Consider the following 17,193-nt stretch of genomic DNA (forward strand, 5'->3'; position numbering starts at 1 on the left):
AATCCAAATAAATAGCATCCATAGACATTCCCCTGTCCACCATTTCATTCATCGGTTCAAAAAATTTAACAAGGTTTGTCAGGCGTGACCTACCCATCGTGAATCCATGCTGGTTCTCCCTGGTTAATTGAAAATCTTCAAGGTTTTCGGTTACCCCATCCTTAATTATAGAGTCCAACAATTTCCACATTACGGATTTTGGTGGAAGGCAGAAGAATGGTGTTGAGAAACATGTCAGCCATGAATGAATGGTGGACCAGATTTGATGGGCCGAATAATCTAATTCTGTTCCTATATCTTACGGTCTTATGGCTACAAAGCAGTTCATAAGAACTAGTATAGGGTATTATGAAAGGAAACTTGAAAAGGATATCAAGATCGATAAGAAGAAATTTTATAGTTGCATGAAGGAAAAGCAGGTGGCCAGGAGCAATGTTGGCTCATTAAAGACTGAACATGGGGATATAGAACATAGAACATGGGGCTATAGAACATGGGCAGCACAGTAGCTCAGTGGTTAGCACTGCAGCCTCACAGCACCAGGGACACAGGTTCAATTCCACCCTTGGGTGACCATCTGTGTGGAGTTTGCACATTCTCCCCGTGTCTGTGTGGGCCTCCCTTGGGTGCTCCATTTTCTTCCCACAGTCCAAAGATGTGCAGGCGAGGTGGATTTGGCCATGCTAAAGTGCTCATGGTGTTCAGGGAGGGTTATAAGGGGATGGCCCTGGGCAGGATGCTCCAAGTGTCAGCATGCACTTGCTGGGCTGAAGGGCCTGTTTCCACACTGTAAGGATTCTATGATAGAACAGTACAGTCCAGGCCCTTTGGCCCACAATGTTGTGCCAACCTATTATTCTATTGTCAATGATTATGGGGGAGCAGTAAACATGCTGAATAATTAGTTTGCATCAGTATTTAAGATAGAAAAAGGGGAAATTTACTGGAAGTCCTGAATAACTTAGTAGTCGATGGGGGGATCTGAATAAAATTAACATAAAATGGTTCCCATATGGAATGAACTTCCAGAAGAAATTTAGATGCATGTATAATTTAAACATTTAAAAGACATTTGTATAAGCACATGAATAGGAAAGGTTTGGAGGGATAGGAGCGGTTAGGTGGGACTAGTTCAGTTTGGAATTATGTTTGGCATGAACTGATTGGATCATGCTGTTTCCATGCTGTATGACTCTATGAATATATGTATGATTCTATCAGTAATGTTGAAACTATGACAGTTTGCCAGGAACCAAATGGTTTCTATCCAGCCGTGTGAATGGAATGTTGTTTATATACTTTGAGAAGGCATTTGATGCAGTCCCACATAACAGGCTGTTAACTAAGGTAGAGGCCAAAGGAACTGGGGGAAATTTGTTAATACGCCTGGCAAATTGCTTCAGTGGCAGGAAACAGATTTCTAGCACCTGCAGTTCTTTGTTTTATTGAAGATCGTGGGGCTAGGTACTCCAATTGGCAGGATGTGACCAATGGTATGCCAGCAGGATGCACGTTAGTGTCTCAGTTATACGCATTATCAATTAACAACTTGGATAATGGCAGAGAGAGTCATATATCCAAATTTGCTGATGACAGAAAGTTAGGCAGCATTGTTGACAGTGTCAATGGATAGCATAAAATTACCATAAGACCATAAGACACAGGAGTGGAAGTAAGGCTATTCCGCCCATCGAGTCCACTCCACCATTTAATCATGGCTGATGGGCATTTCAACTCCACTTCCCTGCACTCTCCTCGTAGCCCTTTAAGGGGATGTTGATAGATCGGGTGAATAGGATAAACTTCGGCAGATGCAGTCCAATGTAAGCAAATTTTTTTACCCATTTTGGACGAGGAAAGGATATATTGAGGACTTTCTAGATGGCATGAAGTTAAATACTGTGGGTATCTAAAGAGACTTGGAGGTTCAGGTGAGTAGATCTTTAAAATGTCATGAACAGGTGCAGAAAATAATCAAGAAAACTGGTGAAAAGCTGGCCTTTATATCTCGAGGACTGGGATACAAGTTTGCACAGATTATGGATGTGAGTTTGCTCGTTGAGCTGGAAGGTTAGTTTACAGACGTTTCGTCACCATTCTAGGTAACATCATCAGTGAGCCTCCGATGAAGCGCAGGTGTTATGTCCTGCTTTCTATTTATCTGTTTAGGTTTCCTTGGGTTGGTGATGTCATTTCCTGCATTGGTGATGTCATTTCCTGTTCTTTTTCTCAGAGGGTGGTAGATGGGCTCCAAATCAATGTGTTTGTTGATGGAGATCCGGTTAGAATGCCATGCTTCTAGGAATTCTCATGTGTGCCTCTGCTTGGCTTGTCCTAGGATGGATGTGTTGTCCCAATCAAAGTGGTGTCCTTCCTCATCTGTATGTAAAGATACAAGTGATAGTGGGTCATGTCATTTTGTGGCTAGTTGATGTTCATGTATCCTGGTGGCTAGCTTTCTGCCCGTTTGTCCAATGTAGTGTTTGTCACAGTTCTTGCAAGGTATTTTGTAGATGACGTTCGTTTTGCTTGTTGTCTGTATAGGGTCTTTTAAGTTCATTAGCTGCTGTTTTAGTGTGTTGGTGGGTTTGTGGGCTACCCTGATGCCAAGAGGTCTGAGTAGTCTGGCAGTCTTTTCAGAAATGTCTTTGATGTAGGGGAGCGTGGTTATGGTTTCTGGGCCCCTTTTGTCTGTTTGTTTGGGCTTGTTGCTGAGAAATCGGCGGACTGTGTTCATTGGGTACCCATTTATGCACAGATTATACTGCAGCTATACAAAACCCTAGTTAGACTCCACTTGGAGTACTGACAGCAGATCTGGGCACTACACCTTAGGAAGGATACACTGACCTTGGAGGGAGAATGATACCTGGACTTCAGGAGTTATGTTATGAAGAGAGATTCTGCAATTTAGTCCTGTTTCCTCTAGAATTTAGAAGGTTGAGGAGTGATCTGATTGAAGTCTTCAAAATATTAACAATAGAAGACAAGGTAGGTAAAGATTAATTATTCCCATTGGTTAGGAATTTCAGAACTAGTGGGCACAGAATTAGGACCAGACTTGCCCAGGAAAGATGTTAGGAAGCACTTTGACACACAATGGGTGCTAGATGTTTGGAACTCTCCTCCACAAACAGCGGTGGATGCTGGATCAGTTGTTAGTTTAAAATCTGGGATGGGTACATTTTTATTAAACAATGCTATTAAGGCAAATGGGCCAAAGGATTGTTTGCGGAGTTAGGCCACAGATCAGCCGTGATCTGACTGAATGTAAAACAGGCTCAAGGGGATGACGGGCCTATTCCTGTTCCTATTAATCCCAGATTCCTTTATTAATTAAATGTAGGTGGCCACCAGTTGCCTTGGTAGGAGCAAGGTTTTGGTCAGGCAACAAAAACAAAGTTGCTGGAAAAGCTCAGCAGATCTGGCAGCATCGGTGAAGGAAAAGATAGATTCAACATTTTGGGTCCAGTGACCCTTCTTCAGAGCTAAGGATTAAGAACTGAGGAAGGATCGCTGGACCCGAAAAGTTAACTCTGATTTTTTTTTCACAGATGCTGCCAGACCTGTTGAGCTTTTCTAGCAACTTCTGTTTCTGTCCCTGATTTATTGCTTCCCCAATTCTTTCCGTTTTTATTTGGTCAGGGAACACCTGGAGTGCATGCATAGTTTAGGTTCCCAGAAACATCAGCTTTCCTGCTCCTCTCATGCTGCTTGTCTTGCTGTGTTCATCCAGCTCTCCACCTTGTTATCTCACTGGCATTGGACGCTATTCAGAAGAAATTGACCAGGCATATTCCTGGGATAAAGGAGACAACTTATCGAGAAAAATGGAGGAGTTTCTCCTGTTATTCATTTAGGTTTCGAAGAATGAGGACTGATCTTCTTGAAACATGCGCATTCCCAAGGGGACAGGGTAGATGTTGAGGAGATGTTTCCACCCAGGGTGGGGGAAGGATCTTTGAACAAGGGACACGATGATAGAATAAGGAAATGCTTAATTAACACTGAAATGAGGAGAAATTCCTTGTCCCGGAGATAGTGACTATCTGGAACTCTCGAACTCCAGAGAATTGCACAAACTCAATCACCGAAAGTATTTAAAGAGGAAATTGTTAGATTTTTGAAATATTGATGTGTTGAGGGTTCAGAGGAGCTGGCATGGAAGAAGAACCTGGAGTAGGTCAGAAATATAGCTTGTTGGGGTGGGATGGCCTACTCTGGTTCATATCTCTTATTATTCCTTTTGGTAGTGATTTCATATTCTCACCGTTCTCTGAAGAAAGAAGTGAATTCTGTATTTGATATATATTAGTGGTTATATTAAGCTAATGTCCCAGCATATACTGTATTAGACCTGTACAACTATGTCTTTCATGAGACCAGGTTTGGAAACAGCTGACGCTTTGTACTTGCCCTCTGTATAGTGCTCTGGCCAGGACTGACCCAGCAATGGCCTTCAATCAGACCCAGAACTGCAAGCACCTAGAAGGTCTGGTCTCAGCTCAGCAACAACTGTGCAGGAGTAATCTGGACCTCATGCAGAGCATCATCCAAGCAGCTCGAGACGTCAAGAAAACATGCCAGAAAACTTTCTCTGACATGAGGTGGAACTGCTCCTCAATCGAGCTGGCTCCCTACTTCCCACCCGACCTGGAGAGAGGTAAATCATCATTCAGTTCGTAGAATAGATCTTAAATATTGATGTCAAGAAAGGTGATGGTTGCTTTGTGTGTTTTACGACAACTTAAGGTCATCAGTCAGTCTCAAAACACAGCTCGATTACACTGGCTCAAAATCACAGATATTCCCACAGAGAGACGTGTCCTCTTCAGGGAAAGGGTAACAGCCCGGGCATTATACCTTATCTGTTTGAAAGTGTGGTAGAACAGTGCAGCACAGGAACACCTTTGGCCCACCATGTCTATGCTGCCCATGGTGCTAAACTAATACCATCTGCTTCCACTTGTTCCATCTGTCCCTATTCCATCCCTGTTCTTGTCTCTGTCTAAATGCCCCTTAAACAATGCTGTTGTATTTGCTTTTACCACCTCTCCTGGCATCATGTTCTGGGCACTTACCGTCAGCAAAATATCTTTTCAAGTGAAGATTTATGAATAACAAAACTTTTTTTGACTAGTTTAAGTACAGTTTTTGATGCATTTTCCCAGTCTTGATTTGAAGTAATATGCACAGTTTACTTCAACCATTCTCCATCTGCCCCTATCCATAACCCCAAGCATCAATCGCTCTCCTCTCCACATACCCACATCTGTTCATCCATCTGTCCATCTACTCATCCATGATTGCAGGAGCAGGGCTAGGCCATTCAGCCATGTCTAGCCTGCTGTACCATTCTGTAAAATCCTGGTTGATCTGTTTGTGTTGCCTACCCCCGATGACTATTCACTCTCCTGTTAGTCAAGAGTCTATCAATCTGTGCTTTAAGAATATTCAATGATTCTGTCTTCTTTTGGGGGGGGAGAGAGTTCCAAAGACCCACGGCATTATTTTGTTCCAAACCTCACCACTGAGTTATCCTTTGGCACCATTAATGAGTAACAAATTACAAACACGGTCCACTGGAGGCAGAACAACTATAATAAATAGAAGACGGAAGAGTAAGAAAAGAGGGAGGAGTTAAATCAAAATCATGCTGGAGGAGGAAATGATACACTCCAGCCCCTGGGGTGCCCGCCTTATTCTCTCTACGTGCTTCAGGGGTTGGCAGACACAATGTGTTCCGTCTCCAAGGGCACCTGGTTATGGATGTAGTTATGGAAAAGAGGGAGCTGGTCAAAGGCTATGGCTTCCTCCAAGACTGTCCTTGGATCCTCCCGGTCTCCCCTCCATACAGGGTGAAGACCCTCAACCTTATCCCATCCAATTAATCAGCCACACATTCTCATCTGTTCATTCAACCCAAATGATTGCTGCTTGAACTGTCCCAATCATCACTATCTCCCTACATCCCCTCATGTGGCTCAGCATCAAAAACTCTCTGATAATGTTCCATTGCGATCTTTTATTGTTGCAAAGAGTGCTTTGTAAGTGCATCTCGTTGTTGTTGAAGTTGTGGATAATCCCCTCACAGTGTCAGCTCCCTACCTCTCTCTTGTGGGCAGTGGGTTTGATGCTGTACCACATGTGGGTCCATTGACTCTCTCTTCCCATCCCAGGTACCCGAGAGTCAGCGTTCGTCTATGCTCTCTCCGCTGCGGCTATCAGCCACACCATAGCCAGGGCCTGCACCACAGGAGATCTCCCAGGCTGCTCCTGCGGACCCTTAGCTTCCGAGGCTCCCGGGCCAGGATTCCGGTGGGGCGGCTGCAATGACAACCTGAACTACGGAATTGTGCTGGGATCCAAGTTCTCCGATTCGCCAATGAAGATGAAGAAATCCGGATCGCAAGCGAACAAACTGATGAACCTGCACAACAGTGAGGTTGGACGGCAGGTAAACAAGTTGAAGTGCTGCAGGACTCTCTAAGTTATGGCGATAGCCACTCTTTAGGTCGGAACCCATTGGATGGGACTGGTTCTGGAATCATTACATTGGATATGCAGCATAGGAAACAGGCCACTCAGCCCAACCAGTTTACAAACCCATCTGTTCATCTATCCTTCTCCAAATCTATCAGTGTAACCCTCTATTACCTTCTCCCTCATATGCTTTTCTAGATTCTTCTTAATGTGCTTCAATTGCTCCCTATGGTAGTGAGTCCCACAGTCCCACCATTCCATGACTGAAGACATTTACTCAGAATTCCCTATTGGATTTCTCATGAGAACTAAGAGAAGGAGTTGGCCCTTCAGCCCCTCAAGCTGGCTCCACCATTCATTATGATTATGGCTGATCTTGTCTCGGCCTCGAATCCACTTTCCTGCCTGCTTCCCACCGTTTAACCCATTACTAATTAGAAATCTGTCTCCTCCTTAGTCTTATTCAGCAGAGTGTCCACCATAGTCTGTGGCAGTGGATTCCGCAGATTCTGAACTCTTTTGAGAGTGTTTGGGCTATAGGGAGAGGCTGAATAGGCTATTTTCTCTGAAGCATAGGAGGCTGAGGGCTGACCTTACCGAGGTTTATAATAACATGAGGGACATGGATAGGGTGAATAGACAAGGTCATTCCCCTGGGGCCCAAAACTTTGGTTTAAGGTGAGAGTGGAAAGAATTAAAAAGGAACTAAGCAACAACTTTTTCATGCCGAGAGTGGTCTGTGTATGGAATGAGCCGCCAGAGGAAGTGGTGGAGGCTGGTATAATTACAACATTTAAAAAGTATCTGGATTGGTACATGAATAGGAAGGGCTTAGAGAGATACGGTCCAAATGGTGGCAATTGGGACGAGATTAATTTAGGAAATCTGGTCAGCGTGGATGAATTGGACTGAAGGCCCTGTTTCTGTGCTGTATATCTCTGTGACTACATAATTCCTCCTCATCCCTTTAAATCTTCCAGCCCTTATCCTAAAACTATGACCTCTCATTCTAGACTGTCCCACATGAGGAAACATCCTTTCTGTGTCCGCTTTGGCAATCCCCTTTAGCATCTTAGTTACTTCAATTCGATCTCCTCTCATTCTTCTGAATTCCAAAGGGTGTAGGCCTTAAGGTGCTCAATCTCTCTTCATAAGGCAAACCCCTTCATTTCTGGATTCATTCTTGAGAACCTCATCTGAACTGTCTCCAATGCAACTACATCCCTCCCCAGGTAAGTAGATCAAAATTAAATGCAATACAACAGCTGTGATCTTACTGATGCCTTATGCATTTACAGTAACACTTTGCTACTTTTATACTCTATTCCTTCAGCAATAAGTGTCAAAATTCCATTTGCCTTCCCTATTATCTGCTGGACTTGCGTAATCTTCTACAACTTATGTTCAAGGCCAGCCTCTGCACTTTTCAGTGATCATCTTACTTTGCTGTTTCCCACAAGAGGAAACTCTATCTGTCTGTTCATTCAAGGGGTATAGACTGCAGTAGCAAGGCTTTATTTGGGTTTTTCATTTGTTTAAATATAATGATTAGGTTTCCACTTGTTTCAATGGTATTTATAGACTATTCCTTACTTGCCTTGTCCTGACTGAATGCCATCCAAGTACATGGGATACAAAGGAAGGTTTGTTGAAGCTGGACTCCTGAAGCGTACCAAGACCAGATGGTGGATAGCCCATTACCATGCTGTTCAAAGCTATAATTGTTGCTCAAGATGATCGAGAACTGGAGACGTAAATAGGCCAAACAGTAGGTATATAGTCACGTTGGAGAGTGTGCAGAAGCAATTTATAAGAATGGTTCCGGGATCAGAAGTTTCAGTGATGAGGATAGATTGAAGAAGTTGCGAGTGTGCACCTTGGACAGAGGAAGACTGAGAGGAGAGTTGATGGTAGTTTTCAAAATCAAGAGCAGGCTGGATAGAGTGGATAGGGAGAAACTGTTCCTGCTTGCAAAAGAGAAAGGAACAAGAGGGCAGGGATTTAATGCAAACAAAGCAAGGGTGATGTGAGATAAAACTTTTTCGCACAGCGAGTAGTTAGGGTCTGGATTGTATTGCCTGGAAATGTGGTGGGGGCAGGTTCAATTGAGACATTCAAGAGCGGCATTAGATGGTGATTTGGATGGAATTGGTGTTCGGGGGTATGGGGGAAAGGCAGGAGATTGGCACTCAGTAAAAGAACCAGCACAAGTATGATGGGCCAAATAGTCTCTCACCAAGCCGTAACAATTCTGTGATTCTGTGATAATACCCTTGGCCTGGTGCGGTGCAAAAGAATATTTACAAATGTAAGAATAACACTAACTATTTATTTAAGAAACATATTAACTGTGATTTCATCTTGACATAAGACTGCAAAAGAAAAGCAAGGTCATGTGACATTACATCATATCCTGTGATGGTGCATACTGTCGCTCATTGGCATATCACATCTTCAGGTGTAACCTATTATAGTATCGTAGTATCGGGCCCGAAACGTCAGCTTTTGTGCTCCCGAGATGCTGCTTGGCCTGGTGTGTCCATCCAGCTCCCCACTTTGTTATCTTGGATTCTCCAGCATCTGCAGTTCCCATTATCGTATTATTAGTATCGTATAAAAGTGGGATTTCCTTCCAATTTTTTAAAAAACTGATTTCAAAATTTCAAACTGCTATCCTGGGTTGGTGAGGGGGAGATTTAGATTCATCTGCACTACTAGTCTGAGCCTAGTTTCTAGTGTCAACTAAGCAGCCGTGCTTACATTATACTACTACACTACACTAATATCTAAATCCTGGTTTTTGGAGGACAGACACAAAGATAGCTTGTAGGGCCAATTTTGTTTGTTCCTGTGGCTGTGGTCAATATTTATTGACCATCCCTAAGAGTATTTGAGCAGAGTGGCTCACAAGGCCGCTCCACATTGCAGTGCATCGGAAATCACATGCAAGTCAGACCAGGTACAAATAGATTTTCTTCCCTAAAGATCACTGTCGGGTGAGGCGTGTTATGACGAATGAGTTTCATGGTGACCTTATTCATGTTTTTCTACATTCATGGGATGTGGACGTCATTGGCTTGGCCAACCATTTATTTGCACTCCTAACTGCCCTTTGATCTGAATGCCTTGAGTCAATTCATATGGGTCTGCAGTCACATGCATGTCAGTGTAGGTTCAAACAGTAGATTTTATTCCCTAAAGAACAATAGCAGACCAGATGGGTAAGAGTGAATGATAGTTTTATGGTCACTTTATTGATTGAATTTATGTTCTAACAGTGACTGCCATGAGGTTTGAATCCATATCTCCAGTGTCTTACTTTGGGTTACGAGGTCAAATGATATTACCACTTCACCAGCGATTCTTCCGTTGGTGCCATATATCAAATTCCAGATATATCTTCAGATCTTCCCAGTTTAAGTCGCTATGTTCCACATCTGCCAAGGTTCCCACGGCAATTCTTCTGAGGTCAGATTTTATAAAGAAAATCTGTTCAATTCCTTCTCTCGACCTCAGGATGTTCCAAAAATACTCCTCAGCCAATGGAATCCTTTATGGGGTGCAGTCACTTTCCTGTAATGTAGGAAACACACAGCAGCCATTTTGTGCACAGCAAGCTCCCACACACAGCAACATTTTCCACACTTAAGGGCTTGGGTTGGTGAGTTTTTAGCGTTTATTATTTGTAAATTTGATGAGCCAGCCTGCTTTAGCTAGGGTGTTTAAGAAACCATATGGAAACATGTCTTTATCTGTCGTGACATTGATATTAAGAGCAGGGGAGGTGATGATTATTGCTGGATTGTTACTCCAGAAACCCCCGGGTAATGTCCTGAGGACCTGGGTTTGAATCCTGCTGGGGCAGATGGCGGATTTGAATTCACTGAAAATCTGGAACTTAAGAGTCCAATGATGATCATGAATTCACTGTCGATTGCTGGGCAAAACCCATCTGGTTCACTAATGTCCTTTAGGGAAGGAAACTGCCATCCCTTACTTGGTCTGGCCTACGCATGACTCCAGCCCAACAGCAATGTGGTTGACTCTTAACGCACCCTCTTGACAATTAGGGGTGCCAGTAAATGCTGGCCCGACCAGGGATGGCCTCACTTTGTGAATGAATAAAAATAATGTTGGAGCTGTGCAGGACTTTGGTGAGGCCACAGCTGGAGTACTTGGTGCAGTTCTGGTCCCCATACAATGGGAGGAATATGATTGTACTGGACAGAGTGCAGAGGAGATTCACCAGGATGTTGAACGAAGAGTGGCTGGATAAGCTTGTGTTGTATCTTTTGGAGCAGGGAAGTTTGAGGCGTATAAGAGTATGAAGATCATGGGAAAACTGAATAGAGAGCAGCTGTTCCCTTTACTCGAAGGATCAATAGCGAGAAAGCATAATTTTGAAGTCAAAGGTTTAGTAGGGATTTTAGGAAAAATGTTTTCACCCAACTTGGAGACTGGAGAATGCTGTGTGGAAGGGTAGTTAAGGAGGGAAACCTCATAACCATTAAAAAGTACCTGCATGAACACTTGAAATATCATAATCTTCAAAGCTATGGGCCTCATATGAGATCAGTGTAAGTGGTTGTGTAGTTTTGACAGTATACATCAATGGCCGAAGGGCCACTTCTGTACTGTACAATTCTATAATTCTATGAGTCCAGAGGAAATCCTGGCCAGCAATCTGAAACCTGGCCCCTTATGATGATCGTTAGACCCACCTCAGAAGGCTTGGTCCATTTTGACATTGCCCATTTCCAGTTGCTTGGATTCAGCCATCAAGCCATTGATTCCAAAGTCGAGGAAATAATAAAACTCGGTGATTGCTTTCCTGGTGTTCGTGGAATATTGACATAAGGAGAAGATTCTTTGCCAAATAGGGCCGAATGGAATCTTTAATATCCCTGTGAGAGGACAGGTGGGAGATCAATCTTATGCCTCACTTGATAGATATGACTTTGTCATATGGTAGAACTTGAGTATTGCTGGAAAAAATAACACATCTCGTTGAGGATATTCATTTTACACTCACTGAGATACTTAGAAAGAAGGAAACATCAAAAATATGAGCAGGAGTAGGCTATTCAGCCCTTTGAGCCTGGTCCATCTCTCATTCTGATCATGGTTGATCATCCAATTCAGTACTAGCTCCCAATTTCTCCCCATACTCTATAATCCCTTCATCCAAGAGCAGTATATTGGCTAGTGTTGTAGAACAGAGAGACGTTAGGGTTCATATACATAAATCTTTGAAATTTGCATTGTTTATAGACAGGGTGGTTAAAAAGGTCTTTAACACACACTTTTATTGCTCAGACCTTTGAGTGTAGGAGTCAGGGTGTCATGTTCAGGTTGTACAGAACATTGGAGAGGCCTCCTTTGGAGTACTGTGTACAGTTCTGGTTGCCCTGCATAAGGAAGGATATTATTAAACTGGAGGGGGTTCAGAAAAGATTGACCAGGATGTTGCCGGGTATGGAAGGTTTAAGTTTTAAGGAGATGCTGGATAAGCTGTGATTTCTTTCACTGGAGTGTAGGAGGTAGAAAGGTGATGTTATATAGCGATCTATAAAATCATGAGAAGCATGGACAAGGTGAATAGCAAAGGTCTTTTCCCCAGGGTGGGGTACTTCAAAACTAGGGGGCATATTTTAAAGTGAGATGAGAAATATTTAAAAAGGACATGAGGGACAATTTTTTACACAGAGGGTGGTTTGTGTGTGGAATGAGCTGCCAGAGGAAGTGGCAGATGCGGTTGCAATTACAACTTTTAAAAGACATTTGGATAAGGACGTGATTTCTGCCGTAGTTTCTGTTGTAGCACCCAATTGTGGTACAATGTAAGATGAAACATCACCCATTAGAAACTGAATCATTGTTGGACCTACAGGTGTATCATGGCGTTAGCCACCTTTACCACATTAGAAAGGATGGGCTCCAGCTCTGAGCAAGACCCTATGCCTGTTTGTGGAGAGAGGGAGAGTTAACATTTCAAGCCGATTGACCTTTGTCAGAACCTGTTGTACAACCTTTGTGTCTTCGTGAGTTGTTTCTGTAGCGGCAATCTATTAAGACTTGAAACTGAGCACCATTTCTTCTCTAGATCTATCAATGGGAAAGGTTTATTCATAGAATCCCTACAGTGTGAAAACAGGCCCTTTGGCCCAACAAGTACCACACCGACCCTCAGATCATCCCACCCAGACCCATCCCCCTGTTACCCACCTAATCTATACATCCCTGGACATTGAGGTCGGTTGGCTCGTTCAGCTGGTTTGTTGTTCTGCAGATGTTTCGTTACTGTGCTGGGTAACATCCTCAGTGCAGACTCTGATGAAACGTCGGTGTGTTTTCTCACCTGGTTTTTAAACTCTGGGGTCCGTTGCGATGGATTTCCTCACTTCCGGGTTTTCTCCAGAGTGGAATGTATATGGGGCCGAGTTCAATGTGTTTATTAATAGCCTGCTTCATGGAGTGCCAGGCTTCCAGGAATTCTCGTGCTTGTCTCTGCCTAGCCTGTCCCAGGATCTTGGTGTTGTCCCAGTTGAAGTGGTGATTCTCCTTGTCCGTGTGGATTGAGATGATTGAGTCTTTTTGTAGCCATTTGGTGTTCATGTTCTCTTGTTGTTAGTTTCCTTCCTGTTTGTCTGATGTAGAGTTTCTCACAGTCTCTACAGGGGATCTTGTAGATGATATTGGTCCTGTCCATGGTGGGGAGTGGGTCTTTAGTTCGGGTGAGCACTTGTCGTAGGGTTGATGTGGGTTTCTGTGCCACTCTGATGCCCAGCGGTTGTAGAAGTCTTGTGGTGAGTTCTGACATGTTCCTGATGTAGGACTGTGTGATGAGTGTGTCGGGCCGTGTAGAATCTTTCTAAAGCCGTTCCTGTAGGCATCTCCTAACCCAGTTCTTTGGACATCCATTGCCCTTGTACACCTGTAAGAGATATTCCTCTTCCGTTTGGTGTAGTTCCATGTTGCTGCAGTGTGTTGTTGCCCTTTTATACAGTGTTCACACGCATCTTCGTTTGTGTGTGCTGGGATGGTTACTGTTGAAATTCAGTACCTGGCCGTGTGTGTGTGGCTTTTCAGTGTGCTTTCGTTTGCAGTTTCCCATTTGTCCTGGGCTCTACCATGACACCCAGGAACGGGAGTTGTTTGTTCTTCTCCTCCTCTCTGGTGAATTTTATTCCGGTGAGGCTATTGTTTATAAGTTTGTGTGTCTCTTCTAATTTGGTCTGTTTAATGATGACAAAGGTGTTTTCTACATATTGTATCCATAGTTTAGGTTGGATTTGTGGAATGGCACTCCTTTCCAATCTTTGCATCAGTGCTTCTGCTATGAGTCCGGAGATAGGTGATCCCATGGGTGTCCCATTGATTTGCTCGTATGTTTGGCCGTTGAAGGTGAATTGGGTGGTCAGGCATAGGTCCAGTAGTTTAAGCATGTTGTCCTTGGAGATAGTTTCACTGGGGTCATGTTTTTGTTCAAGTAGTGTTGTCATTGTTCCCTTGCTAGTGGTACGTCTATTGACATGAATAGGGCGGTGACATGAAACGATATCATGGTCTCTTCGTCCAGACAGAGGAACCAAACCCAGGTGCCTTGCACTGTGAGGCAGCAGTGCTAACCACTGAGTCACCATGCCACAGGATACGGGCCAAACACAGGGGTGAGACTAGATTTGTTTAGGAACATGGTTGGTGTGGACTCGTTGGACTGAATGGGCTATTTCCAAGCTGTATGACTCTATGACTCTATAACTCCTCCTTGGGAACATTCAATGTTTTACCTTCAACTGCTTTCTGTGGTAGAGAATTCCACAGGCTCACCACACTCTGTATTAAGGCATTTCTCCTCTTGCCAATCCTAAATGACTCATCGTGGTTTCAAATTCCCGCATCATTGGGAACATCCTTTATGGGAGAATACCATTGTAGATGGTTGTATGTTATACAGGGATGTTGGTTGGTTCTCTTCTCATAGAATGTAAAACACTGTTCCCCTTTATGTTGCTATTCTTGAAAATTGTCCTGATGAGTGCAAATGAAAAACTTCTCTCAGTGATATGAGGGATAACAGCTCCCACGGTAAGACACGCCCTTGGCATAATACTGCGTGTGGGGAGCAGTGATATCTCTTTCTCAAGTGTATGTAGAGTGGGATTTGAACCCAGGACTTTGGATGCGAGCGGTGAGTGTGTGAGCCTGACTGAGCTTTGGCTGACGCAATTCTGCATCTTTCAGGCCCTGAAGGCGTCTCTGGAGATAAAATGCAAGTGTCACGGGGTCTCGGGCTCGTGCTCGGTAAAGACGTGCTGGAAGGGGCTGCAAGAACTTGGCAGCATTGCCCAGGATCTCAAGCTGAAGTACCTGTCAGCCACGAGGGTGGTCCATCGCCCAGTGGGCACCCGGAAACAGCTGGTCCCCAAAGACATCGACGTCAGGCCCATCCGCGAGAACGAGCTGGTGTACCTGCAGAACTCGCCGGACTTCTGCACGAGGAATGAGAAACTGGGCTCCAATGGAACTCAAGAGAGGTGAGACAGTCAACAGAAAACACTTGCATTTGTACGGCACCTTTCACCCAAAGCATGAGCAGCCAATCAAAACACCCGTTTTGTCACAATTAGTGCAATGTGGAAAATATGTCAGTCAAGTTATGTTTGCGCACACAGATCGAGAGGCAACAAGCCCTTTCTGTCTCATTGCTGATCTGATTATAATCTCAAATCCACATTCCCACCTACCTTCCTGACCTTTAACCCCTTTGCTTAACAAGAATGGTAGGCCTAACATATGATGAACGACTGAGGATCCTGGGATTGTATTCATTAGCGTTTAGAAGGTTGAAGGACGATCTAACTTACAAGATAATGCATGGCTTAGAAAGGGTGGATGCTGGGAGGTTGTTTCCATTAGGTGGGGAGACTTGGACCCACGGCCACAGCCTTAGAATGAGAAGGGGTCAGTTTAGAATGGAAATGAGGAGACATTTCTTCAGCCAGAGAGTGGTGGGCCTATGGAATTCATTACCACAGCGCGCAGTGGAGGCTGGGACGTTAAATGTCTTCAAGGCAGAGATTGATAAATTCTTGATCTCACAAGGAATTAAGGGCTACGGGGAGAGTGCAGGGAAGTGGAGTTGAAATGCCCATCAGCCATGATTTAAATGGCAGAGTGGACTCGATGGGCTGAATGGCCTTACTTCCACTCCTATGTCTTATGGTCTTATGGTCTTAAGAATCTATCAATGTAACCGTTAGAACATTCAAGCATCTCTACTTCCATTACTTTTTTGAGAAGAACTTACATCTCTGTGAGAGAAAAAGAACATTGTCCTCATCTGTGATAATAAAGTGTGAAGCTGGATGAACACAGCAGGCCCAGCAGCATCTCAGGAGCACAAAAGCTGACGTTTCGGGCCTAGACCCTTCATCAGAGAGGGGGATGGGGTGAGGGTTCTGGAATAAATAGGGAGAGAGGGGGAGGCGGACCGAAGATGGAGAGAAAAGAAGATAGGTGGAGAGGAGAGTATAGGTGGGGAGGTAGGGAGGGGATAGGTCAGTCCAGGGAAGACAGACAGGTCAAGGAGGTGGGATGAGGTTAGTAGGTAGGAGATGGAGGTGCGGCTTGGGGTGGGAGGAAGGGATGGGTGAGAGGAAGAACAGGTTAGGGAGGCAGAGACAGGTTGGACTGGTTTTGGGATGCAGTGGGTGGAGGGGAAGAGCTGGGCTGGTTGTGTGGTGCAGTGGGGGGAGGGGACGAACTGGGCTGGTTTTGGGATGTGGTGGGGGAAGGGGATATTTTGAAGCTGGTGAAGTCCACTTTGATACCATTGGGCTGCAGGGTTCCCAAGCGGAATATGAGTTGCTGTTCCTGCAACTTTCGGGTGGCATCATTGTGGCACTGCAGGAGGCCCATAATGGACATGTCATCTAAAGAATGGGAGGGGGAGTTGAAATGGTTTGCGACTGGCAGGTGCAGTTGTTTGTTGCGAACCGAGCGGAGGTGTTCTGCAAAGTGGCCCTAAGCCTCCGCTTGGTTTCCCCAATGTAGAGGAAGCCACACCGGGTACAATGGATACAGTATACCACATTGGCAGATGTGCAGGTGAACCTCTGCTTAATATGGAAAGTCATCTTGGGGCCTGATATAGGGGTGAGGGAGGAGGTGTGGGGGCAAGTGTAGCATTTCCTGCGGTTGCAGGGGAAGGTGCCAGGTGTGGTGGGGTTGGAGGGCAGTGTGGAGCGAACAAGGGAGTCACGGTGAGAGTGGTCTCTCCGGAAAGCAGACAAGGGTGGGGATGGAAAAATGTCTTGGGTGGTGGGGTCGGATTGTAGATGGCGGAAGTGTCGGAGGATGAGGATGTATCCTCATCTGTATTTGAAATGCGAGACCTCTGATAGTGAAAGAGTAACCATTGTTTAGAGTTGTAGAGGTATACAGCACAGATACAGGCCCTTCAGTACAAATCATTCATGCCCGCGAGCTTTCCCAAATTAAACTAGACCCATTTGCCTGCATTTGGCCCACATCCCTCCAACCCTTTCCTGTCCATTTGGGTTCTAGACTCTCCCACAGGCGGAAACATGTTCCCCACGATCCCTCAGGATCTTACATGTCTCAATCAAGCCGCTTCTTCCTCTGCTAATTCCCAGCAGATACAAGCCTAGCCCAGCCAGCCTTAACTCCTAAAACTTTCCTCCGCTT

The 17,193-nt window shown here is 44.6% G+C and overlaps 1 protein-coding gene across 1 annotated transcript in view; it reads left to right on the plus strand.

Moving 5' to 3' along the window:
• The window catches only part of LOC125453385 (protein Wnt-11-like), a 75,377-nt gene that overhangs the window by 41,000 nt on the left and 17,184 nt on the right, over positions 1 to 17,193 (plus strand). The window contains exons 3-5 of the mRNA XM_048532892.2: positions 4,428 to 4,663; positions 6,180 to 6,457; positions 14,728 to 15,020. Of these exons, the coding sequence (XP_048388849.1) occupies positions 4,428 to 4,663; positions 6,180 to 6,457; positions 14,728 to 15,020 (807 nt within the window). The remainder of the gene's footprint in view (positions 1 to 4,427; positions 4,664 to 6,179; positions 6,458 to 14,727; positions 15,021 to 17,193) is intronic.

This window comes from Stegostoma tigrinum, chromosome 6, assembly GCF_030684315.1.
Source record: "Stegostoma tigrinum isolate sSteTig4 chromosome 6, sSteTig4.hap1, whole genome shotgun sequence".
Taxonomy (NCBI): domain Eukaryota; kingdom Metazoa; phylum Chordata; class Chondrichthyes; order Orectolobiformes; family Stegostomatidae; genus Stegostoma; species Stegostoma tigrinum.